The sequence below is a fragment of the Salvelinus namaycush genome, chromosome 24 (genome assembly GCF_016432855.1).
Source record: "Salvelinus namaycush isolate Seneca chromosome 24, SaNama_1.0, whole genome shotgun sequence".
Taxonomy (NCBI): domain Eukaryota; kingdom Metazoa; phylum Chordata; class Actinopteri; order Salmoniformes; family Salmonidae; genus Salvelinus; species Salvelinus namaycush.
Window position 1 is genome coordinate 9,621,676 of NC_052330.1, and position 27,492 is coordinate 9,649,167.

General features: G+C 41.4%; 1 protein-coding gene across 2 annotated transcripts; it reads right to left on the reverse strand.

The window, feature by feature from the left end:
- Window positions 1-5,262: 5,262 nt before the first annotated feature.
- LOC120019673 (S-adenosylmethionine decarboxylase proenzyme-like) lies at window positions 5,263-27,385 on the reverse strand. Of its 2 annotated transcripts, none has more exons than XM_038963046.1 (9): window positions 27,087-27,385; window positions 11,923-12,009; window positions 7,648-7,774; window positions 7,355-7,457; window positions 7,113-7,155; window positions 6,808-6,952; window positions 6,105-6,197; window positions 5,857-6,012; window positions 5,263-5,714 (listed from the first exon to the last, which is right to left on the reverse strand). In XM_038963046.1, the coding sequence occupies exons 1-9, from the start codon at window positions 27,194-27,196 to the stop codon at window positions 5,571-5,573; spliced, it is 1,008 nt and encodes a 335-aa protein (XP_038818974.1). In that variant the 5' UTR covers window positions 27,197-27,385; the 3' UTR covers window positions 5,263-5,570. The 2 variants fall into 2 exon arrangements, with proteins under 2 accessions (XP_038818974.1, XP_038818973.1); XM_038963045.1 differs by having other exon boundaries at window positions 7,355-7,499.
- Window positions 27,386-27,492: the final 107 nt, after the last annotated feature.

The window sequence follows — 27,492 nt, forward strand, 5'->3', positions numbered from 1 at the left end:
ACCGCGGTATTTATCAGGCATTGTTTCCAGAAATCAGGATCCCCATTATAGTGAACGGGCTTTTATTTTTATTAAACCAGGTAGGCCAGTTGAGAACAAATTCTCATTTACAACTGCGACCTAGCCAAGATAAAGCAAGCAGTGCGACACAAACACAGTTACACATGGGATAAACAACCGTAAAGTCAATAACACAATAGAAAAGTCTATACAGTGTGTGCAAATGAAGTAAGATTAGGGAGGTAAGGCAATAAATGGGCCATAGTGGCGAAATAATTACAATTTAGAAATTAAACACTGGAGTGATAGATGTGTAGAAGATGAATGTGCAAGTAGAGATACTGGGGTGCAAATGGCGATCTTCGTTGTCAATATTCGTGGATATTTTTTTTAGAACACAATCATGGTACCATTCATTAATTGTTTCCATTTCATCAGATGTGTTCTTGAACCGATTACTTTATCACAGATTACGTTATAAGGATAATTTAGTTGCTAATGGCAGCCTGCAGTACCTCGGTCACCGTCCAATTTGAGACACTCAGAGTGCAGTACTGAGCCTAAAGTAGCTCAAACGGCGCATGAAATGTTTCCAAAAACTCCAGATGACACACGCTGAAATGACACTTCCGGATCAAACGAGCGCCCCTGAGCAATCTCATAGGAAACAATGGGGTAAAGTAATCGATTACTAAATTCATATTTTTTGGTTTATGGTCAAACCCAACACCAACCCAAACTCTCTGAACTTGTTTTCATTATGATTTATTTTAAATGTTAACTTGTGTATCTTAAATACATTCATGAAAGATAACTTAGTATATATAAAATACAGGACATATTTCCGAGATTTAAAAATGGCGAATTATATTAATTTAAATGCAAATAAATTGAGATATTGTAGGTGCACATTTTAACCAATAGCTGTCCCCAGCAGACTTCCTTTGCTTGCAGCATAATCGTCTTCCTGAGACTGCCTATCCCCTTGAGCTGAGTTTCCCCAAACTCGGTCCTGGGACCATGTTTTAGATAACAATATAAATGTGCAGCTTGGGCCATGAGACATAGAAATTGAATGTGAACCTTGTAACTTCAAATGTTTATCAATGAATTTAACATCTTGAATCGTGACCAGTCATGCTCCGATTTGGGAGGTCAAGCATCAGACCTGATCCTAACACTTGCGTTATTAATGCCATATATATTTATGTGCATGTTGAATATTCTACAGTTTTAGCTCAACGCACAGTGGCCTGGACTTACTGCTTTACTTCAACTTATGCCCAATGCTGATATAAAGTCACACAAGAGTCATCTTTATTTATTAAAGCATCAAGCTCATAGTACAGATATATTTAGCACATCTTGACCATCCAAAGAATAGCAAAATAATTTGAACAGCAAAGTTTTCCCTTCAGTACATCCTGTAAGTTCACCCTCACATCAGGGGAGGTGTTTGACTTTTCCCTTCCCCAGAAAACACAGCACGGGATTTTAAAACGGTAAGGCAAGAACAATTTCACGATCCAAATAGTTTCTAAAAAAAATACGTTTGGAACACTGGTTTTACAACAAAAGGGTTGGACAAAAACAAAATATGGTTGGTCCGTAGGAAAAATTGCACCCCACCCCCAATTTTTTAGAAGCTATGTTCCAAACCAACCCATACGCAGATCATCGAGTCTAAATATGACTTCATCCAAAAACAGTAACCGAAAGTTACCTTTTGTGAAATGTGCTGGTGCCTATTCCCTAAACCAGTCAACACAGCTCTTAGAACACAAAGGAGGCTGGTCACTACAGGCAGAATGACATTTCAGGTAAGGATACCTGGCGAAGATTGGTCCTCAGAAGATTTTTTTTTTTTTTAAACCATTCCAAAAAGCCAGACATGGAGGGAAGATTTTCCAAATTGTCAACTTTGCCCAGGTCCTTACATGAAGAACTAATTCTAGTGGCCCCCTTGCAACGTCAGTTACAATTTTAGCCTCCTGGGGAGAAATGGATTTCGTCATCTACGGTACACCATCACACTACATGACCAAAAGTACAGGGACACCTCATTCCAAAATCATGGGCATTAATATTGAGTTGGTCCCCCCTTGCTGCTTTTAAAAACAGCCTCCACTCGTCTGGGAAGGCTTTCCACTAGATGTTGGAACATTGCTGCGGGGACTTTCTTCCATTCAGCCACAAGAACATTCGTGAGGTCGAGCACTGATGTTGAGCGCTAAGGCCTGGCTTCACAGTCAGCGTTCCAATTCATCCTAAAAACAGTGTTCGATGGGGTTGATGTCAAGGCTCTGTGCAGACCAGTCAAGTTCAACAAACCATTTCTGTAAGGACCTCGCTTTGTGCACAGGGGATATGACATGCTGAAACAGGAAAAGGGCCTTCCCCCATTGCCACAAAATTGGAAGCAAATAATCTAGAATGTTATTGTATGCTGTTGAGTTAAGCGACCCCTTTACTGGAACTAAAATGCCTCGCCCGCACCATGAAAAACAGCCCCTGGCCATTATTCCTCCTGCACCAAACTTTAGTTGGCACTATGCATTGGGGGCAGGGAGCGCTCTCCTAGCAACCGCCAAACCCAGATTTGTCCATCGGACTGCCAGATGGTTAAGCATTATTCGTCGCTCCAGAGAACGCGTTTCCACTGCTCCATATTCTAAAAGGCGGCAAGCTGTACACTCCAGCCGATGTTTGGCTGGAGGAATAATCACCAGCCGGTGATTTGGGGCTGGTGTACAGCCATAGAAACCCATTTCATGAAGCTCCCAACAAACAGTTCTTGTGCTGACGGTCCAACCTGCCTCTGAAAGCAACCGAGAACTAAAATATATATATATCTATATCTATATCAAAACGCACTTCAGCACTCGACAGTCCTGTGAGCGTGTGTGATCTACCAATTCGCTGCTGAGCCGTTGTTGCTCCTAGATGTTTCCACTTCACAATAACAGCACTTACAGTTCACCAGCTCTAGCAGGGCATATATTTGACAAACTTACTTGTTGGAAAGGTGGCATCCTACGACGGTGACACATTGAATGTCAAAGCTCTTCGTTAAGGCCATTCTACAGCCAATGTTTGACTATGGACATTGTACAATGTATAGAATTGCACACACCCGTCAGCAACAGATGTGGCTGAAATAGCTGAATACACAAATTTGAAGGGATTCCAGACTTGTGTGTATAATGATCCATTCTCTGGTGTTTTAAGAGCTTTCTGAACAAGCTTGATCTTACAGTTCCTAACATAGTGGGGCAACGCAGCACAGGTTATAACGCTCAGAAGTGCTAAAGGCAGGCCAGAAACGGCAGTCTTAAAATAAAAACAGCAGTCAAACAAAAAAAATGTTCCCTAACCACCCCAGGTTTGTCAGCAAATTCAAATCAATCTGCATTCACTGGCAGGGGAAGCATCATGAATATTACTGACCAGCCCAAGACGACAAATCACACATCCTAAAAAAGATATAAGAAACTCAAAATGCCAAACATCAATATCTGTATAGTAACCATATAGATGAGGGCCTGCCTTCAGCACTAAGGTGGCAAAGTAAAAACATTAACCCCAACCCACCTGTTCAATAAAACATCAGGATGCCTCAGTCCCATCTACATTAGCTGATAAAACTGGAAGGTGAAGCACATCACTCTACACAGGAGGAACAGACCGCAGCACACTACACTGTCAAGCAATACAGAACTAGTAGTCACATGCACCACAGCGTCACAGGATTTTTCCCCTCACTGAACAAAGGGTATGGATTGTGCTCCAAAAAAACTGCAGTGGAGTCACATTTGGGACCAATTCACTGCAAAATGTCTGCGCACAATAAAATTAATAAAATGGTTTATGCAACAGTTGTGTGGAATGATCCGGGATCACCCTGGCATGCTCAGATTGGTGGGCCTCTATTGTGCGCTTACTGATTCCTGTATAGGGGGGAAAGAGAGGATGTACATTGTTTATGAAAGAAATGCTTTGCTGGGCAACCGCTGCACTAAGCAGAGTCTGAGTCATTATCTCCATTCAGGGACACACGGTGCAGCCAGGAGCGCCACTGTCAAGCATGGTTCTGGGGCCAGCTGACAGTCTCACAGGGTGCTATGGGGAGACCCGCTGGGCTGGGGGACAATGGCTGACCACGCTGGATGGCAGATGGCATTGTTCTGGCCCACACCACAGCGACAAGGCGACTACTGAGTCTCCTTGAGTCATTTACATTCAGATAAAGCCCCTCAACATGCTCCTCTAGTCTAAACACGGCCCTCAACATTCACGGTTGGCACAGCCTTTGTTCTTACATGACGTGTCAAGTTTGAACTTTTTATAATGTATTCAATTATTAATGGATAAATTAAGTGTTTAAAACGACTGAGTATACTATGAACCAGACGCTTCCTGTTGGTGCAGTATACTTAAGCATTAAGGCACAAGGGGGTGTGGTATACCGTCTGATATACCACAGCTTTCAGCCAATCAGCATTGAGGGCTCGAACCACCCAGTTTATAAATGTAGGAGCCTTGGTGTAAATGTAAACATGTATTACACATCCCATACCATGAAGTACACAACTGGACATTTTAAATTTACACTAACGCATACTGTTGCATGGGAAAAAGTTGAAAGCCTGTCTTTGTGGACACATTCAACAGCTACATTTATTGTTGAGGTGGAGAGAAGCATGGCTGACTGAACAGGAGGGGGGGGGGGGGGGGTTAACAATTCTAGCAATAATTATTTTGGCTCCGGTGCAGTTTACAGCCAAGAACTAGATCACATTGCCCAGCAGTCAGCCTCTATCCAATCCTCTGGTAGTGAAACACTGACAAAGTATGGCATTTTGATTTAAGGAATTAATTAACTAGGTTGATGCTGAATGACAAATAACATTAGAAGATTGTGAGCTTTGGGCCATAATCACTCGAAGACCAACGTCATGAAATTCAATAAGCCAAAAAAGGGTTGGTGTTTTACGTTTGGGTACTGAGGAGTCCTGCTCGAGCTGAAAACTTCTTAAAGTGCACTCAAAGGTCAAAAACAAAGGACACATTTGCAACAGATCAAATAAGCAGCAAATCAGTGAAGGGGGAGAATGCATTTCAACTTAATTTTTTTATAAAATCGGTAAGCACATAGAGGTGGACCCATCTGAGCATGTCAGGGCCCTGGACTAGTGGGCACGGAAGCCCTGTCTGTGGGGAATGAGGGGGGAGACCTGCAGGAAGGGGCCGCTGCACTGGGCACACGGGGCAAGGCTGGACAGCCTCAAACAGAGCATGTTTAATTCCTCTACATGCACTTCAAGATCACAGCAAGAGTGCACTAGACTATCTAAACAGAAAAAAGAGCTTTCATGCAAGAGAGCTAAGTTATAGGTACAACAATGCATACAATTCAAACTATTAGGGCCTGTGGCCTCGATACCAAGAAATCCTGGACAATGGCAGCAGAGTGTAGTGGGCCTCTCCGCTAGGACAGAAAGACAGCCACGGGGGGCGAGCCCTCCTACGCAGCCGCCTTTCTTCTTACGCTTCTTTTTCATTCTTAAACCTCAACTTTGCTGGTTCTGCTGGCGGCTCTTGGCGTAACTAGTAAAGACAAAGTTGTAATCGTTGAATTGGGCCAACTGGCGGTCGAGGCGCTTGTACCCCTCGAGTTTCTGGGCGGAAGAAAAGACACTGCGACATTTGGAGCTCTACAGAAAAGAGAGAAAAAAGTTGTTAAGTGAAAATGCCAAGTACAGTGAAGCCATAAAGAGTCAACTATATAGCACATTTCTGAAAAACAGAGCCGAACATCCACAAGCAACAACGGAGCCATTTTGAAAGAGAACATACCTGGTTAACGAATAGCGTCGTCACAAATTTTCCTGGCTTAAACACGTCCACAACTTTCCTGACCAAATCGTCGTAGGACGTCTGAGAGAGGTTGGTTTCGAAGCTGACATAGGAGAACTCTGGCTCTGGAGTGATGTGGATCGTCCAGTAAGTCCCCTGTAAGACAAAAGACATTGGTTTTCGATAACGTCCCAGGTGTATTTGCAGAGAAGACCCTGAAGACAACCCCATTGACAAGATCCACTTACATCAGTCTTCATTCCATTCATTGAGTATCCACATGGGTTGAACATTGTGGCGTCAATCACAGAACCTGGTATCAGGTCACGAATTCCACTCATCTGAAAAGACAGAAACATTTACACTACAAAACAGCAACTAATTGACTGATGAACAGTCAGCTTTATGATGGTGTTTATCTATACAATAAGGGGAAAATATTGCTAGTGGGCACCAATCGAGATCATTTGATATCGATATGAGCAAGGCATATCGCGATATTGGTTTATTCTTCCCGTTCACCTACGATTGTTTAAAAAAAAAAATCCCTGCACGCACAAAACCCCTTCCACAGACCGTCAACATATAATTGCCTGCTCATGGGACATCAACAGTTGATGAGCTTCCAATTGTATAGCAACTGGTTTGCTAAGTTAGGGCCCCCCCCCCCCAGAACATTCACATCTGGCCCAATGGGCAAACAAGCAGCAGTCACAACTTCAGACACGTGGAAGTTAACACAGTTGAAATGTATTTTTATAAAACCAATACCGCATCGAACCCCCCCCCCCAGATATTTTCCATATTAGTACCAATCACTAGGGAAGGTAATTAGACAAAACCACAATAGATGAATGTCTTAAGGACAGGTCCCCCTGAACAGTGCCCTACTGAGTGACCCCTCTTAAAGGAATCAACAAATATAGAACATTGCTAGTCAGTGGGCCTTACACGAGTGACATCATTTGCAGAAACACCGTCTTTCATGAAGAACTGGTCCATAATTGCTGGATCAAGGTCACTCATCAGAACTTCCAGCGTCTGATCCGCATGCTCGTTCTCCCAGAACTCTGGCAAATCCAGAGTAAACAGGTACCTGCAGGGAAACAACGGAGTACAAGAAAACATGAACACATTCGGCAGCACTGGACAGTGTAGTTAGTTTCAATGGCAACGTCCACTGCATTATTCATTGTCATTAATGGAACAGTATCTTGAGCATATTCCTTCAGTATCAAGTGTTGATATGACCTTACCAGCAATCAGAGTTCAAACGTCCCATACAGTACGCTGCTCCGTCTGGAAAAGAGAACTGCATGTCATTTCTTTATCTCGTGTGCCCATGTCTCATACACTGTCTTCTAAAATCAGTAGAGGATACAACAGCAGCCTGTATAGAGTCGCTGACTCACCCATCCATGAATTACCAGCCACGCCCATGGTGATTAGAGTTCAAGAATGGAATTTAGAGCATGGGGGGGGGGGGATTAGTACTTACTTGGGAAAATCTGGCTGAGAAATTCCACTTCCTCCTGGAAGTTCCGATGAGGGAACTCCTGATGGGTGGGCTTCATGAAGTTCTTGCGAGAATAGAAGAAATTCTGTAGGTAGTGAGGAGATGGAGTTAAAACCTCTGACCTATCCTGTCCACGAGAACGTCACCACAAAAACAAGACGGCACAAAGATTACATGAGCCTCACAAAATGTCTTGACGCATAACATGGTTTATAAACGGTGGGACATTCTTGGTTTTAAGAAACATGTAGGTCATGTGTGCGTGTCACACTGACCTCGATGGCATCAAAGCCACAGTACTCTCTGGCGAGTTCCAGCAGGGGCATCAGTGCTTGCAGTAAGAGGGTGGTTCCACAGGTCTTCAAAATGAAACGTCTCTTGGAGACAAACATGCTACTCTCACTGGAAAAAAGGGACAGACAGAAAACAAATATTAGTTATGCATGTTACACATGTACAGTTAAATATAGCCTTAAGCCTACATTTGTGACACGAACGCAACTGACATCCCCAATATAACCAACTGTGTTCAGTATTAAAATAGACAAATTTGTTTCCCCAGGTTTGAGTTTCTACAACTTCCAGTTAAGGTTGTAAGCCTTCCAGCTAGGCACCCAGAGAGTCTGCTTAAAGATGCCATGCCACCCATTGGCCAGGCATTACCCTTAATGACAGCTTACAAATGATTCTACAGAGCAGGGGTATTCAACTCTTACCCTACGAGGTCTGGAGCCTGTTGGTTCACTTCTACATGATAATGAATTGCACCCACCTGGTGTCTGTTCTAAAATCAGTCCCTGATTAGAGGGGAACAATGACAAAATGCAGTGAAACTGGCTTCGAGGTCCAGAGTTGAGGGCCCACGTAATTAAACACCTTGCGAAACATATGCGAGTAAGTCATCAAATGACTCAGGTTCACTTCAAACTGCCAGTGTGAACAAGGCATTAGTCACAGACTACTTCTAGGGAGATGTGCAGGGTGATGTTTTTTTATTATTATAAAGAACAGTCAGTTGACTATAGCATAGCCAGTGAGACGGTAGGAGTTGAAGATCAGTCATGTTTTGTCTACTTGCATTCAAGCCATCACAAGTAGTCCTTTCCTGAGTCAGGACTACGCCGTTCCCATAACATCAACAGTGGACAGCTGACACTTCACAGCTAGCTCTGATCCCGTCAAGGTTGGTGGATCCACCACCTCCCTTGTGATCTGTGCGCTCTCTCAGAGGGTTGTAGGTGGGACCTAACCGGCAGGAGTGGACCTCGGCATTCACAACTTCCCCACTCAGATGACACCCTAGTCCATTGGTCTCAGTGGGGTCCGCCACAGCCAGATAACAAATATATTAATGACTCTTACTAAAAGATTACACATTTTGGCCAAAGGATCCGTGGAATAAAGGTTTACTACATGGTTAAGTCACCAAACTTTAGTCCCTTACCCCTTCAAACATTCAGCTGCGTACCCCCTCTAGCACCAGGATCAGCACACTCAAAATGTTTTTCCCCCCATCATTGTAAGCCTGCCACACACACTATACAATACATTTATTAAACATAAGAGTGAGTGTCACAACCCGTCTCATGGAAAGTGACACAAAGCTCTTATAGGACCAGGGCACGAATAATATAATAATCAATAATGTTGCTCTTCAGCCATCTATATAACCTTATTTGCTCATCAAAAATGATAACACAGGTTAATGAGAAGGGTGTGCTTGAAAGGATGCACATAACTCTGCAGTGTTGGGTTGTATTGGAGAGAGTGTCTTAAATAATTTCAGTCTGTGCCTGTTTTTAGTTCATGCTAGTGAGGGCTGAGAATCCACTCTCACATAGGTACGTGGTTGCAAAGGGCATTAGTGTTTTAATGTGACTTGCCAAGGCAGAATACTGAGCATCTGATTAAATTCAATTCCCAAAACCGCTTGTTACAATTTCGATGAGGCTCTCTTGTTCAGATAATCGGTAAGTGGACTGGAGGCAGGGCATGAAAGGGATAACGAATACAGTTTAATGTCATCCATTTTGGGAAAGTACCTGCGTAATTTCGTACCCAACTCTGGTGCTTTGCTATATCACATTTGCCATTGTCCGTAAGCTTGAGTTCATTTGCACACAAAAATCATACAATGATGGAAAGACCTGTGTGTTGTCCTTGTTAATGCAGACAGAGAAGAGCTCCAACGTCTTAATCATAGCCTCAATTTTGTCCCGCACATTGAATATAGTTGCGGAGAGTCCCTGTAATCCTAGATTCAGATCATTCAGGCGAGAACTTCACCCAGAGACCAGCCGTGCGAGAAACTCGTCATCATGCAAGCGGTCAGACAAGTGAAAATGGTCAGAGAAAACTAAGCTAGTCTCTATATTTAAAAAAACATGTCAATACTTTGCCTCTTGATAGCCAGCGCACTTCTGTATGTTGTAAAAGCGTTACATGGTCGCTGCCCATATCATTGAATAGTGCAGAAAATACGAGTTCAGGGGCCTTCCTTTAACAAAGTTACCATTAACTGTAGTCTCGAAAAACATATTTCAAGCTGTCAGGCATTCCCTTGGCAGCAAGAGCCTCTCGGTGGATGCTGCAGTGTACCCAAGTGGCACCGGGAACAACTGCTTGCACGCGCGTTACCACTCCACTATGTCTCCCTGTCATGGCTTTTGCACCATCAGTACAGATACCAACATTTGGCTACATGCCGATCAGTGGAATTCCCGCGAGAGTAACAGTTAACGTGATTGGATGTTAAATAATTTGACTAGGCTACCTGTATGTGACTTTATTTCACTGAACACTAGATGGTTTAATTTTATTTGGCAGTGAAATGAGGCTACTCAGGCGAGAATTGAATTTACGTACCCCAGTTTGGGAATAGCTGGTCTAAAATATGTTTTTTAACCCTGGGATATTTGTAACCATCCAGAGTACTCCAATTATAAAATAGGTTCAACTCAATAGTTATATTCATTAAAAACACAATGTGTAAAATATTAGCTTTATTAGGGTTTCTGTTAGGACATTTGAACATTTCCTGGACATACGGATTGGGTGCTTAATGCAATTATGGCATCAACCCACAGTGCTCAGAATAACAAATCACATTTAGATTACGGTAATGAATCTAAACAGAACACGCAACCCAATGGTGGGAGTCCTCCTTACCGAATTCCGACAAGCACTTTGAAGATTTTATTAACTGTACAGGTTTACTTTTCCACAGCCAATAAGAGTAGTAACAAACAGCAAAATCACTAGCCTAGCTACTATCCCACATAGTAGAAAAGTTGACCTATACTACTGGTAAGCTTGTCGTTCTGTGCAAGAAAGAAATGGCCTCCTCCAGACTGGGACAGTTGTGGAACAATAGATCCAATTCATACAACCAGTACATCAAAATAACTTGAAGGTATTGAGGCTGTTCAGAACATTTAGCTTAAAAACGGTGATTAACTAGTTTACACATAGCTTTGCAGCAATGCTCACACAGCAGTAAACTACATGCACATGTTGTGCCATAATGCAATTTGATGGGAAGAAATATTTCAAAAGCGCACTGCACATGAGATTAAAATAAGTGAGATCTAAAGAGCCAACAACTAGCATGGGTCGCTAATATGACAAGGATTGTGCCTTTGGATACTGGAAAATTAAAGTTGATGTGAAAACAAATAGGACATGATATAAGCTACTTGTTTCAATGGCAAGTCTAAAATAATTGCCTCCACGTTTATAGAAACTGATTCCTTCAAAGTAGCCGAGACAATGCAAGTACATATCTCATATTATGAGGTAAGATGTTGAGGTTTCACAATTAACTACATTGCATTTTGAAAACATACTGCCTCCAACGCTCTTCGCCTCGTGGTGTGATGCGCTGAAGCCTGCTTACCGTTGCCAGCACTTGAATGGGAAGCTGCGCGCCAACTACCGGAGGAGAATAAATAGCGCGGCCATTTTTTAATTTTTTTTTTAAAATTGTGTCCATCAAAAACGTCAACATTAACTTGCATTTTGAACGGTTTCGCAATGATTAGTCAAATAAAAGCATGTTTCACTCCTGCAGCAACAGGAGCTGTAGCTCTCGCACTGACAGATTTTCCTCAAACTAAGTTTTGTATGTGGTGTGATAAGAATCATAACGACTTAAGATGTGCGCCAATTTAATTCCACCAAACGATGTAAATTAACCTATAGACCGATAAGCATTTCCATCAATGGCTAAAAAGCATTGTTTTGCAATGGGTTCCCTCTTCTTCCGCACAATTGGCTGGTGCCAGTTTTATTTAGCTGCTTTTTTGGGGGCTAAAAGCTGGCACTTATCACCTGGGTTCAGATAAGACCCAGGTCATTAGGCCCTTCAGAATAGAGCCAGAGACACCCTTCACCCCAGGGGAGAAGAGTTTCCATGCAGCCAGCCATACAGCCACTCGTAATGAGAAGATTAGATGACCCAAATCTAATACCTGCCTCCTAATCTGGAAGAGGAAAAGGGTACGTGCCAAGGTGACAGAGGCAAACCGAACAGGGATCCAGTCACTACTCACCTGAGTATATAAGCTTCCTGCTTGTCGGTCTTCGTCACACTTATGATCAAACAGTGCACATTCTCCAGAAGTTTGTCCCACTCAAACCTGAAAGACAAAAGCATTTGTTGAAGATGTTTTTTTACTGAAGTTAACACTTTGCTAGCAGACTAAATTAAAACATTGAGCAATGCTAGGGCTGGGCAATACGGCCTAAAAATACTCTAATGTATGGGCGACTCACAATATACATCAAGAAATGTTCTAAATAAGCATCGTTGTACAATTAAAGGTCAAATACACTGCATTTAAAAACAGTCAGCAATAATCAAATGAATTCAGGGCTTCAAGATATATAGGCTAAATAAACCTTCCAAACAAGCCCAATACAATTAAATCAAAATAGTTAGCTGCTTTTGTGTGCAATAATCACTGTTCTGGCTTTCAAGTCCATCTATGAAATTGCCCTTGTTACAAATTTAACTAGAACCATGCTTAATGCACTAATAATGCCTGACTTCTTGTAGCAGGTATTAGGCTTTAGAAAATTAACAGGTCTCAACACAAGGCCACGTGCTAGTGATTAGCCAGCTAATCTTTATATTTCAAGTTCAGCGAAATGTATTATCAGTTTCTTTATGAAAATATTTAGCGAACGCCATGACCGTAGCTAAAGCAAGGGGGTTATAGCAGCACACAAGTAGACTACAAATGAAGGCCAACTTACAGAAGAGGAACTGGAGGCAATAAAATCTTTTCAGTCTGGATCAACACCAGGGCTCGACAGTATACCACTGGAGGTATCAGACCTTTGATACTCAAATACCCATTGGCATGTTTTACTCTTATACAAATGGTACCCTCAGGTACTCAAGGTCTGATTTCATTACTAAAAACAGAACCCAGGTGTTAAGTATAAAGATTACCGATTTTAAAAAACTGGAGGCCTAACACTTCAATGTTGTGATGCCAATATCCTGGCAAAATGAATAGTACAGATTTTTTTTTTTTTAAGTCTGATATTGTTCATCCTGATTAGACTTTTTTTTTTTTTTTTTTTACATGGGCAATAAACAATTACTTGCAACAATGGAACATAATGAAACGAAGATAACAGGTCTGGTCTTCATAACAGATTTTGATAAGGCGTTTAATAAAGTATGACTACAATTTATATATAAAATGCCTGGATTACTTTAATTTCGGTGAATCTCTCATACAATGGGTTGAAGTTATGTACAGCAACCCCAGATGTAAAATAGTAAATAATGGTTACTTCTCAGAAAGTATTGAGCTTTTAAGAGGAGTCAAACAAGGCTGTCCGTTGTCTCCATATCTATTTATTACGGCCATTGAAATGCGAAAGCCAACAAGAACATCAAGGGGTTGGAAATCAAGGGGATAAAAACAAAGGGTCAGGGGCCTCCCGGGTGGCGCAGTGGTCTAGAACCAGAGTCTCTGGGTTCGCGCCCAGGCTCTGTCGCAGCCGGCTGCGACCGGGAGGTCCGTGGGGCGACGCACAATTGGCTTAGCGTCGTCCGGGTTAGGGAGGGTTTGGCCGGTAGGGATATCCTTGTCTCATCGCGCTCCAGCGACTCCTGTGGCGGGCCGGGCGCAGTGCGCTCTAACCGAGGGGGGCGGGTGCACGGTGTTTCCTCCGACACATTGGTGCGGCTGGCTTCCGGGTTGGAGGCGCGCTGTGTTAAGAAGCAGTGCGGCTTGGTTGGGTTGTGCTTCGGAGGACGCATGGCTTTCGACCTTCGTCTCTCCCGAGCCCGTACGGGAGTTGTAGCGATGAGACAAGATAGTAATTACTAGCGATTGGATACCACGAAAATTGGGGAGAAAAGGGGATAAAATAAAAAAAATAAGGGTCAATGTATGCCGGTGACTAGTTATCTTAAGTCCGCAAACTGGATCCGGCAGTCTCACTGACTATCTTGATCCATTTTCTAGCCTCTGGCTTAAAACCAAGTGTGTACCATATTATGCAAATAGTGTTTACACTACCTTGTTTACCAATAAAATGGGCAGATGGTGACGTAGACATACTTGGTATTCACATCAAAAAAATCTAATGAACTTAAAATTAACTTTAATAGAAAGTCAGCAAAACTAGATAAGATTCTGCAAACATGGAGGTAAATACTTGCCTATTTGTCATATCACAGTTTACTTAATGGCACTGCCTACTCCAGAGAACTCTTTTTAAATCATGAGCAAGAAATATTTCATAATGATGAGTGGTGTTAAAAATCACTAAATATTACATCTTTAAACCTCTTAAAAGCTTCACTCAAATTATACTTAAACCCAAAATGGTTCTCCAGTAGATTAAGGCTCATCCTGTTCAAAAGTTGTTTTTTTGCCTTCACAAATTATAAATGAAAAGATATATATATCATTATATTATAGACAGTTGTCACATGAGCAGATCTCCATATATTTTCGATAACTGCATAAGGCAAACTTACAAACTGATTGCAGCACAACCACAAAAATTGAGGTAAGTGATAAAGGGAGAATGTAGGGAACTTGTTTGCCTGCCATATGTTAAAGATACAAATTGGCTGGGGGGGGGGAAAAAGGGAATAAATAGACCAGTTTCATCTGAGGACAAAAATGTTGACAACTGCGCCATACAGGTTGCAAAATAAAATGTACCAAATCCATGGCACATGAACTGGTACAAAAACTATACTTCATTCAACAGTCTTTAAATTATATAACCTTCTGGCCACCAACAGAATGAGAGAAATATGGCATACAATCTCAGCTCTGTAGATTGTCTCTTCGCACCAATCAATAGATTATTTATTCTGGTATTGCTCCTATGTAGCTTGTTTCTGGTCACAGGTTCAGGAATGGTTCATAAAAAAGAAAGTGCACTTAATATTATCCTTACAAATAGCAGTGTTGGGCGATTTGGAAAGCCATAGTCAGTCAATAAATAATATACTCGTAGGAAACTTTCTTTAGCTCATCTGTGGATGCAATTAGAAAAAGGTTTAAAAAAATAAAAATGTAAGTGTAAAACATCACAACTAATATATGGCACATGGAAACCAAATGAGGGTGGTCTATGATGATAGGTGGGATGGGCTAAGGGTTGGGATTAAAGAGTATGTATTCTTTGCGACTGTTTTACATAAGTACCATGTATGCATATGTGGCAAAAAAAAACCTGTCCTCCGAAGAGGGGGGGGGGGGGGGGGGGGCAAATATGCATGCTGAGCTCATGAAGCTCCAGCCTTTGGGAATCTTGCTCCAGTTAAATTGGGCATGCTCAACTCAAGCAGTGCCTTCGGAAAGTATTCAGACCCATTGTTACGTTACAGCCTTATTCTAAAATCAAATGCATAATCTCAGCAATCTACACACAAGTACCCCATAATGTCAAAGCAAAAACCAGTTTAGACATTTTTGCAACTATTAAAAACAAACAAATACCTTATTTACATAAGTATTCAGACCCTTTGCTATGAGACTTGAAATTGAGCTCAGGTGCATCCTGTTTCCATTGATCCTCCTTGAGATATTTCTACAACTTGGAGTCCACCTGTAGTAAATTCAATTAATTGGACGTGATTTGGCAAGACACCTGTCTATATAAGGTCCCACAGTTGACAGCGCACGTCAGAGAAAAAAAACCAAGCCACAAGGTCGAAGGAATTGTCCTTAGAGTGCCGAGACAGGATTGTGTCGAGGCACAGATCTGGGGAAGGATCCCAAAAAATGTCTGCAGCATCGAAGGTCCCTAAGAACAGTGGCCGCCATCATTCTTAAATGGAAATAGTTTAGAACGGCCAAGACTCTTCCTACAGCTGCCCCCCCCCCCCCCCCCCCCCCCCCCGGCCAAACTGAGCAATCGGGGGAGAAGGGCCTTGGTCAGGAAGGCATCCAAGAACCAGATGGTCACTCTGACATCTCCACAGAGGAACTCTGGCGCCAAGAGACCCTTCCAGAAGGACAAACATCTCTGCAGCACTAACCAATTAGGCCTTTATAGTACAGTGGCCAGATTGAAGCCACTCAGTATAAAAAGGAACATGACAGCCCGCTTGGAGTTTACCAATTGCACCTAAACACAGACCATTAGAAGAGATTCTCTGGTTTGATGAAACCAATAACTTTTTGGCCTGAATGCCAAGCGTCACGTCTGGGGGGAAAACTGGCACCATCCCTACGGTGAAGCATGGTGGCAGCATCATGCTGTGGGTATGTTTTTCAACAGCAGGGACTGGGAGACTAGTCAGGATCAAAGCAAAGACAAACAGAGCATAGTACAGAGAGATCCCTTGATGAAGTACTGAGCATTCTGGAGCAGGTTCTCAGACTGGGGCAAATGGTCACCTTCCAACAGAACGACCCTAAGCACACAGCCAAGACAACCCAGTAGTGGCTTCGGGACAAGTCTCTGCATGTCTGAGTAGCCCAGCCAGAGCCCGGACTTGAACCCGATCAAACATCTCTGGAGACACCTGAAAATAGCTGTGCAGCAACATTCCCCATCCAACCTGAGCTTGAGGGCATCTGCAGAGAACAGGAGAAACTCCCCAAATACAGGTGTGCCAAGCTTGCAGCGTCATACCCAAGACTCAATGCTGTCAAAGGTGCTTCAACAAAGTACTGCGTAAAGGGTCTGAAAACTTATGTAAATGTGATGTCAGTTTATTTTTATAAATTAGCAAAATCTGTTTATGCTTGGTCATTATGGGGTAGTGTGTAGATAATTAATTATAGAATAAGGCTATAACTTTACAAAATGTGGAAAAGTCAAGGGGTCTGAATACTTTCCGAAGGCACTGTACTGTAAGGTGCACACGTGAGAAAGACAAAACCAAAAATACAACATGGGGACAAAAACGCTTATAAAACGATAACCTTGCTTCTTACAGGCATTTGGAATGTCACAAAAACAAATTCGGATTGTCGCCCAGCCCTAATCCAAGCTAATCGTTTTACGGTTCCATAGATGGCAATTTTGGGTTATCAGATTAGCCCGACAAAGATCTAAACGGACAGTGACAGTGAGTGAAAACTTGTCAAACAGCTCTGATGGTTAACTCGCACTTCAATTTTGACCAAATCACCTTCCAAGAAAACAGTCCAAGCTCCAGTATTATACTCATGGATTGTGCTGGGTCCAAAGCCCTGGCATCCCCTTGCAGGTGCTAGAACTTCTCAACTAGCCTACCTGGTTAAATAGAGGTGAAATAAATCAAATGTTCAGTGCTGAGCAAAACCAGAAATTCCTTCTGACATTTTCAAGTAGAATCCCTGAGATGACTAATACAATAATTAGACAGTCATGTTCAGTGATCAAAATAACCATCTGTAGTGCTGATCATATTCGATCTTCCAGCTATATACACACGTTTCTCTGGTTGTCTCTCTAATAACGTCCGGAAATATTTTAAAATAGACGCTTGAATACCTAATGATATTTATAGCCAGCTTACTCAAATTTCTGGTCACTGCTCAAACTCCCATGAAGGACCAAAGTTGCCACGCCTGCAGCCATTGTGCCCTTTGCAAATGCCTATATTTTCATATTTACTTGTAAACTTCATATTAGTTCCAAAAGACCTCCAGTGTTGGATGATTGCTTGGAGAGTCACCAAGGCCGCATGTGTCTTGTTGAAAACACTGCTAGAAGCAGCAGGTTTAGATTCTTAGCTAGCATTGCTAACATTAGCGCCAAATATACAGGCTGCAACCCTATACATTCTAAAAATGTGTTAAACAGTCCAAACATGTCGGCCTGTTAAGACCGTCGTTAAGATGAAACTGCTGTTGCAAACACTTATTTTTTGCCATGTAGCAGTCAGGTTAGCTAGCAGGCTAACTAGATACAGTAACTTATGGTTAGCAAAGGTTGTTTAAATTGGAACTATTCTCGTCGGGGCATGGACTCTACAAGCTGTCGAATGCATTCCACAGGGATGCTGGCCCATGTTAACAATGCTTCCCACAGTGGTGTCCAGTTGGCTGGATGTCCTATGGGTGGTGGAACATTCTTGATACACGGGAAACTGTTCAGCAGCAGCGTTGGAGTTCTGGACACTCAAACCTGTGCACCTGGCACCTACCATAACCAGTTTAAAGGGACTTAATGCTGCCCCTTGCAGCCATAAGAAGTTGAGTAACCTGGAAAGAGGTGGCCATTTCAAACGGCCTCCTACTCAATTCTTGCTCGTACAATATGCATATTATCATTACTATTGGATAGAAAACTCTAGTTTCTTAAACCGTTTGAATTATTTCTCTAAGTGAACCAGAACTCTTTCTGCAGCCCATTTCCTATCCGGAAGTGAGATTTCCAAAAGCGAGGTCTTTTTTCAAGAGCTTGTCTATAAAAGGGCATGTCACTTGGGACTATAGAAACACGTCATACACCTTCCCCTGGGTGTCAAGCGGAAGTGAGAGCAGAAATGACTTGATTATCTCGTTCTGGGATTGAATACATCCTCTTGGAGTGAGAGGTCCGCCATTATTTTATTTTTTTCGAAGGCGCGAAGTTGGACCTGGAATTGCCTCCTGGAAAACCGTCGTTATAGGTGAATATGATCTCCGGCTTCGATTTTATTTGATACATGTCACAATATCATCCTAAAGTATGTTTTTTCAATATAGTTTAATTATATTATTGAAATTTATTCGGGACTTTAGACGTGATGCGTTGGAAGAATTTGTTCAAGAAGGAGAGGTTAGCGCCGCACGGCCAGTGTGCTTGCTAATTCAAGAGGGAAATAGTTCGTTCTGGATCCAAACAAAGACAGTTCTGGACAATGGACCCCTTTACAACATTCTGATGGAAGATCAACAAAGGACCCAATTTGGGATGCTATTTCATATATCTGTCGAACTGTGCTATCGCTACCGATTACTTGGAATCAATGCTGTTGTGTGTTAGCTATTGCAGTAAGCTAATATAACGATATATTGTGTTTGCTGTAAAACACTTAAAAAAATCGGAAATATTGTCTATTCACAAGATCTTTGTCTTTCATTTTGCTATACACCATATATTTTTCTGAAATGTTTTATGATGAGTAATTAGGTAGTTGACGTTGGTGTCTATTTACTCTGGCTACTCCCGTGCTATTTCTGACTGTAGCTATGATGGTAGCATCAATGTAAAACTGATTTATAGCTCAAATATGCACATTTTTCGAACAAAACATAGATTTATTGTGTAACATGTTATAGGACTCATCTGAGGAAGTTGTTTCTAGGTTTGTTTGGTTGGATCTTGGTTAGTTAGGTTGGCTTTGTGCATGCTACCTGTGCTGTGAAAAATGTCTGTCCTCTTGTATTTGGTGGTGAACTAACATAAATATACGTGGTGTTTTTGCTGTAAAACATTTTAAAAATCGGACACGTTGGCTGGATTCACAAGATGTTTATCTTTCAAATGCTGTATTGGACTTGTTAATGTGTGAAAGTTAAATATTTAAAAAAAAAAATAGATTTTGAATTTCGCGCCCTGCAATTGAGCTGGATGTTGTCATAAGTGTACCGACCTCGGGCTTGCAGCCCAAACAGGTTAAATACTTTGTCTTACCAATTCACTTTCTAAAATGGCACCCCATGTCTCAAAGCTTTAAAGTTACATCAATAAGGGATCATAGCTTTCACCTGGCCAGTCTAGATATGTTCCTAATGTTTTTGTATAATCAACATGACATTCATGCAACCATAATATATTTACAACCCAAAAGTAAAATGGGAAATGCACTCATAACATAAGCAATATATTTAGACTAAGCTTAGTCTGGGCTTGATAGACAAAATGCACCCTGGGACTCTTAGTATGCTATAGACAGGGGCAATCAGAAGCTTCAAAGTGGCAAAAACAAGGAATCATGCAGTATGCCTAACAGAAACAACAAGTGTATCATATCTTACAGTAGTGCATATATACTCTAACTGGTAATGTGGCAGAATTGTCCTTTAAGTAATAGATGTCAAAAGCTATAATAGTTTAGCTCATCCACCAACATCATTTTCCATGGTTGACATAAATTACCATTCTGCCTGACTGTGCAAGCCTTGGGCAAATAACCCTGATGGCAATATCCTTTACAGGACCAGGACTCATTTAAGGAATCATCAAGTTTGGGTCACCCTCTAACTAGAAGCTTCTGGTAACCAGTACCGATCGAGTGGCTCTCAATGGAGCGCTGCATCAGCTCACATCTCAGTGTGACATGGGCACTATAGCTATTCCTGGTGACGATAGACTCCATTCTTGCATGGGAAATTTGAGGGAAAGGGAAAGCCAGGATAAACACGCCAAATAAATGATAGGCACTTCAAACCCAGGGACACATGGCAAGTCTCTGGGGAACTAGTCAAGTTTGCAACACCCTCAATGTAGGTCAAATGAATAGGTGAACTTTCCCCACTAGAGTGGCAGCTCTGGTCAACATTCCTCAGTCAGACAATACCCCAAGAAATGTTGGTCAACAGCCCGAGGACAGAATTTAAGCAGCTACCTCAGCCCAGAGAAAGTCAGCGGCATAGGTGGGTGTGTGGTACAGATTCGTGAATCAGATGCCCTTGTGGACTTATTTGGACATTGGCAGGCATCCAGCACCCCCGATCCAGAGTGAGCAGTTAATCTTCCCTGGCTGTAAATTAATACCCGCTGTCATTCATTCTGTAAGCCTGACACTTTCCTAACCCAGATCTGATGATTATGTTCTAAAACCGAACTCAGGCTTTCCCCTAGGTTGGCAAGAATAGCCATGAACTTTGCCACAAGGGGGGCGGGGCTATAATGCACCAAGTAGACAGCGCACCAATACTCAAACCTGGCATGTTAAAATTTGATACTGAATATTCTTGATTTTAGATTAATCAATGCCAATAGACAAGCTGTGTATTAGTTGTCTGTCATACTGGGGCAATTTATTATCTTATAGCTTACTTTCGAAAAGCCTAAGGTAGGCCTAGTTTTATTAAAATAAGTTAAGGGAAAGAGAAACATTTGCTTGTGTCTGACATGCTTGTGGCTTTGATTGACAGGTCTTTTTACATTGGGGGAGCATTCTCTATAGGCCTATATGTCCAGTCATAAAGCAGCATGTGCAGACTCCATCTTTAATAGGAGTCAAACGCTCCTGTAATGATTTAATCTTGTTTAAGGCCTATTTTCAGTAGATTAAGCAAGATTATTTATCATTACAGCATCCTATCTGAAGACCATTGCCACTGGAAAAGTTGAAAAATTATTTAAGGGCTTAGTGTGAATTGTTTAGTGTCAAAATTGGATAAATATTTTCTTTATTTGCAAAAGGTAGGCATATACAGCTTTATTTTGACTGCCATGTACCAATGTATCATTACAAAAAAAAGAGACCCTCTCCAACCATACATTCTTAAATTCAAATTTATAAGTAATAACAATTAAATGCCATGATAATAACAAAGTGTAAAGGCTTGTTTCAAATAGGTTTTATTAAGAAGCATATCCACGTAAAGTGTACAAGCAGAATTGTGATCTTTTTACATAAAGGTTTACAGGCCTAACAGTACCAGCTAAAAGTGTGCACACCTACTTACTCAAGGGTTTTCCTGGCCTCCAAAATCACCCGACCTCAACCCAGTAGAGCTGTTCGGGATGAGTTGGACCAGAGAAGGAAAAGTAGCCAACAAATGCTCAGCATATGTGGGAACTCACTGTTGGAAAAGCATTCCAGGTGAAGTTGGTTGAATGTCGAGAGCGCAAAACAGTTTCATAATTTTACTAGGCAAGTCAATATATATATATCTTTTTTTTTTTTTTAACAATGACGGCCTACCCCGGCGTTGCTGGGCCAATTGTGCCCCGCCCTATGGGACTCCCAATCACAGCCAGATGTGGTATAGCTTAAGGCTATTTTATTTGTTTAACACTTGGTTACTAAAATGATTTAATGTGTTATTTCAGTGGTCTTTACTATTCTACAGTGTAGAAAATATAAAAATAAATAAATAAATCCTGGAATGAGTAGGTGTCCAAACTTGACTGGCACTCCACATTTAAACAAAATGGACACTGAAAGGAGAAAAGGAAAAACCAGTAACAAAGTGTAACGCTCTAGTGAAGTTGCACACAGAGTCTGATCGATTATGTGTTGTCAATATGAAAATGTGATATCTTAATTTGTGTACTGGATTTAGGAAATAATAATTTCAGCCAACCAAGCATTCAAACAGAGGCATGGTGGAGGGCACGTCAAGGAAAATCTAGATATTTAAGAGCAGTGTATGCCCTAATGTAGTGTTTGCCAAACTAAGGGTCGTGACCCCATGTGGGGGTTGCCTGATTTGAAAATGGGGTTGCAAAAGAAACTGAATTAAATAGTGCTTGGTTCGTAGAACTGGGGTTGTCAGTAACCGTCGGTAGCCGCTAGATGCTCTTATAATAATGTGGCTCTTGAATGGTTTAAGCTACAAAATAGTATAAATCACTCAAAGGTAGACTCTCGGCAACACGCATGAGTGGTTTCCGTCTGGCAGTCCGATTGACAAATCTGGGTTTGGCAGATGCCAGATGAACGCAACCTGTGCCAATGCATATTGCCAAAAGTAAAGTTTGGTGGTGCAGGAATGGTCTGGGACTGTTTCATGGGTCAGGCAAGGCCCCTTAATTCCAGTGTAGGGAAATCTTAATGCTACAACATACAATGACATTCTAGACCATTCTTTGCAGCATCAGTTTGAGGAAGGCCCTTTTCTGTTTCAGCATGGCAATGCCCCCGTGCACAAAGCGAGGTCCATACAAAAATGTTATGTCGAGATCGGTGTGGATGAGCTTGACTGGATGAATTGGAAAACCGACTGCAAGCCAGGCCCAACCTCACTAACGCACTTGTGGCTGAATGGACAAACGTCCCTGCAGCAATGTTAAAACATCTAGTGGAAAGCCTTCCCAGAAGAGTGGTGGCTGTTATAGAGGCAGGGGGGGACCAACTTCATATTTACGCCCATGATATTGCAATGAAATGATTGACGAGCATGTGTCCACACTTTCAGTCATGTATTGTAGGAAGGAGGTACCGAACGTCAATTTTTTTTATTTTACAAGCAAATGAAAAAAATGTATGCATGCTTGTCTGGAGGAAGAACAGTACTGTGTACACTGTCTGGAGTCGGAGCTGCAAGTGCAACGGGCCTGCCTGCTTCTTGGAGAAGAGGTGAGGCACAGACAGGCACAGAACATTGGGAAAAAAACAAGGAAATCAAGCTGCAGTGGCAGCTGTACAGGTAATTCGTCCAAAGGGCTTTGACTTCAAGCACAGCAGCAAGACAAAACAATATGCCCCACAACCTTAACTAGCAAGTTAACCTTAAGGGTCGACCTAACATTCTTCGATTTTCCACGCAGGAAAAAGATAAACGGTTAAGAAATATCTTGTGGCGTTTCGTAAACACAGCTCTATAATGCTTTCTATTGTAATTTCTGCTCAGCATCAAACAAATGTTTTGCTTCAGTTGCATTTCTCCACTTAGATGAGAATTCATGAACGGCCATGCTATCAGAAGACAGCTGACTGATGTGTTGCTACTAGAGGTCGACCGATTATTCAGAATGGTCGATTTATTAGGGCCGATTAAGTTTTCATAGCAAACGGAAATCGGTATTTTTGGGCGCCGATTTTTATTATATATATATATATTTTTTTTTACACCTTTATTTAATCTTTATTTAACTAGACAAGTCAGTTAAAAACACATTCTTATTTTCAATGACGGCCTAGGAACGTTCAGAATGACAGATTTTTAACCTTGTCAGCTCGGGGGATACAATCTTTCAACCTTGCAGTTAACTAGTCCAATGCTCTAACACCTGATTACATTGCACTCCACGAGGAGCCTGCCTGTTACGCAAATGCAGTAAGCTAAGGTAAGTTGCTAGCTAGCATTAAACTTATCTTATAAGAAATCCAGGTTAGCAGGCAATATTAACCAGGTGAAATCGTGTCATTTCTCTTGCGTTCATTGCACGCAGAGTCAGGGTATATGCAATAGTTTGGGCCGCCTGGCTCTTTGCGAACTAATTTGCCAGAAATTTACGTAATTATGACATAACATTGAAGGTTGTGCAATGTAACAGGAATATTTAGACTCATGGATGCCACCCGTTACATAAAATACGGAACGGAATAGAGGTGATAGTTTCCGAATTAGTCAACGGTATATGGTTTAGAGAGAAATCGTCGACGCGTTATAATTCCTGTAATAACTTGCGGCTGAACTTGAAAGGGGTTCCTTCGTTATTTTACCGTTCATGTCTTCCATAGAGAATGTCTTGATCTACTTCAAATAAGGTCTGTGTTTCGTGCAGGCTTAAACCGCCTCGACGTTTTGATACCCGTGTAAATCTCACTAGGATAAGGTAACGTTTGTCAACATATTTTCATAAATCCATTCTACCAAAAAAAATCTTTGCTTATATTTAGCCAATATTGATCAGAGTTACCTTGTCCTATGGATATCTACACAGTTATAAAATTGGCACGGTGGTGTAAGCCTACACGAAACAGACCTTATTTTAAAGTGAATCTAAAAATATCCTATGGAATAAATGAAGGAACCGCTTTTCAGATTTTGCTAGGTGTCATGGGAATTATGACTCGCACTTTGGTCGTCAATCTTTACCATGCCCATTATTAAAATAGGATTTCCTGCATATAGAAATTACAGTTTGTTTTCAACATTCATCACAGGTAACTTACTCTATTTTTATTCAAACAGTTGAGAGTATTTGTCTCCTAAGCAGACTCTTCAGTATCATTGTCACTTCAGAGCTGTGTGTGTATTTATGTATTATATTAAGGTATAATTAAAGTGTTCATTGAGTATTGTTGCAATTGTCATTATTACAAAAATGTGTGTGTGCGTGTGCATATATGATATATAATATATATTTTTTTTTTTTTACATAAATCGGCATCGGCTTTTTTTGTCCTCCAATAATCGGTATCGGCGTTGAAAAATCATAATCGGTCGACCTCTAGTTGCTACAGACTATTTTTCTCTGGTAAAATACAATATTAACTTTCAGTATTAACTCTAATACTTTAGGAAATGTAGCTGGTTATATTCTTTATGATAAAGATATAACCATGCATTGTTTTTAGCAACCAAAAAAAGTTCATTGTAAGCTCATTTACTTGTGCAGCTGCCAGCCAAAGTTTTGCACTACTGTTGTCATTGACAAGCCACTTTCTGCTTAATGATTTATACTATTTTCTATGACGGAAAACTATAGTTGAATGTTCCTGATCACTATTGAGAAAAACAAACACCTTCACTTTCAACATAAAACGCAAACCCTGTCAATACACAGCTGGCCTCACCTGCTCCCTCCTGCTGTGCTATTTACAAACACTTGACTGGCTCAACTGTTCTGGGGAACTAACATATGCTTCATAATGTAAAATGATGCCACGTTAAATGAACACCATCTGCTTAGTCTCCTAAAGTATTGCAAAAGTTCACTGCAGGTACTTGCTTAAAGTACACATTTAAATATATTGAAAAACCTTTTGCGGTTTTGTTAAACAATCACGTGACTATTTCTAAATATCCTGGTACAGCCCAAGCCTAGACCAGGCACTAAATCAAACTGGGGAATATAGAATAGAAAAATCTATCTACACAGTAGATAATACAAAATTGCCTGATGATCTTCTGAACTATCCACTAACTAATGCATGTCACTTCAAACCATACTTCCTTCAGATTGAAACTGTCAAAAGTACTCAGGCTAATTTGTAAATAAATGTCATGCCCCAAATAAAAAAAGCAAACATTGGCCAATTAAATCACTTGTTTTACATGTTGAGGTTTTGAAATTCTCCAAATGTGGTCATCACTGGGAGAAAAAAAGTTAGTGAATCCCTGCCCTACTGTCTGACTTTTACATAACAGCAGTTTGCTGGAACAACAAGAAACACTCACACGAATTTAAAAACAAGAGCATTTCAATAATTGTAGTATGGTTGATATTAACACATATTGAAGCAATTCAAAAAATAAGGGCCTAGTTTAACAAGTTGGAGAACCACGAGTGAGTATCATGGAATTCTATTATTTCATCGTACCTGCACAAGTAATAGTAGCAAGATAGACTCCAGGTAAAGTTAATGAAACTACAGGCCCTTCATGCATTGAGTCCGATTGAGTAAGTCACATGAGAAGATTCGTTTCTCAGATAACTGGTGGGCAATCAACTCTCAAACGGATCATTAACCATTACCTATTGATTATGTTTATAGGTTTAGAGGTTTAGTTCATTCTGCATTGCAGATGTAAAGCTTCACAGAAAGAGAAAAACAATTTGGCTAAGTTGCCACAAGGCATTACCACATGCTTAGCATGATGCTAGGGCCCACATGCGTGACGCAGGAGAACAAATGAAATGGAAAATTACTAAACCTAGTTACACAATGACAACTTCACAAGTTGAGTTGTAGATTTAGTAAACTACCTAGCTTTTGACATGATATATTACTGCATAAAGATGCACGTGTACGTCGGTCTAACTCCAAATGCATGCGCAGTATGCGAAAAACCCGCGCAGTCAAACTCAACCCAATCGTACCCTCACTTGCCTGGGGGGGAAAAAAGAGAAGAAAAAAACTTGCTCGAATTCAAATACGTAGCCAGCCGGATACCTTGCATCAAGCCATATTTAGATACATTTCTGAACATGTTAGAATACAAAGATTTTACTGGAGACCATGCTTGACAGTTGGATGAAATGTAGCGAGACTATCCAACATATAGCGAACCATCCAACAAACAGATGACATGGTTAACGTTAGCTAACTAACACCGATTGAATGAATGACTCAGCTAGCTACCGCGTTAGCAAGCGCCAAGCTACTACAGCTAGCGGTCGAATATGGGGGATGGTAATTCATTCGGCCACCACATGACATGCCAGTGAAAGATGCTATGGTGGTTTACGAGATAACTGGGCTCGTTGTCATTAAACAGACTATCTAGCAAGAGGAAGAAAGCATGGTTACGATGTTTTTAGCGATTGTTGAGGGTTGATTCTACAGCCAGTCTTCTTCAGATGACGGATTGCTTGAGTCCATACAGTGCCACATGCTAGCAGCTTAGCTAGCAAGCAAAGTCAAGTACAGACAGGCATGTATTAATCAAATCTTCACTTCACAAACCTTGGGATGGTACGGAGGTCCCCTGTTCCTTTATTCTCATCTTGCCGGGAGAACCACACCTCCAACAGCTTCTCGGTTCCCTCGAAGAAGTGTGCACCGTTCTCTTCCATCGTGGCACAGCAGACACCAATAACAGAAATTAAATGTTGGTTACGTTTTCAACTTAATTAGCTAGTCCTTGCTTGATCGTTATAATTTATTAAGTACAGTCCTTTAGCAATCCAGGTGTAATTTCTTGGTTTTACCGTCTTCCCTTTTACAGAGAATACTGTAGAGCGACTGCTAGCTAATATCGCCGGCCATACTGTGGAGAGCGCAGAATGAGGGCTGCACAGTGATTTTATTCACCTAGCCTATCACGTCACCCTCAAGTTAGTCGAATCACATTGGCGGGTCCTTTCCATTA

Coding starts and splice junctions, on each gene's coding strand:
- LOC120019673 (XM_038963045.1), bottom strand. CDS start 27,196: ATGGAAGAGAACGGTGCACACTTCTTCGAGGGAACCGAGAAGCTGTTG. Junction 6,198..6,807: donor CTGCAAATGATGTCACTCGT/GTAAGGCCCACT, acceptor CTGTCTTTTCAG/ATGAGTGGAATTCGTGACCT. Junction 5,715..5,856: donor CGACGCTATTCGTTAACCAG/GTATGTTCTCTT, acceptor TCTTTTCTGTAG/AGCTCCAAATGTCGCAGTGT.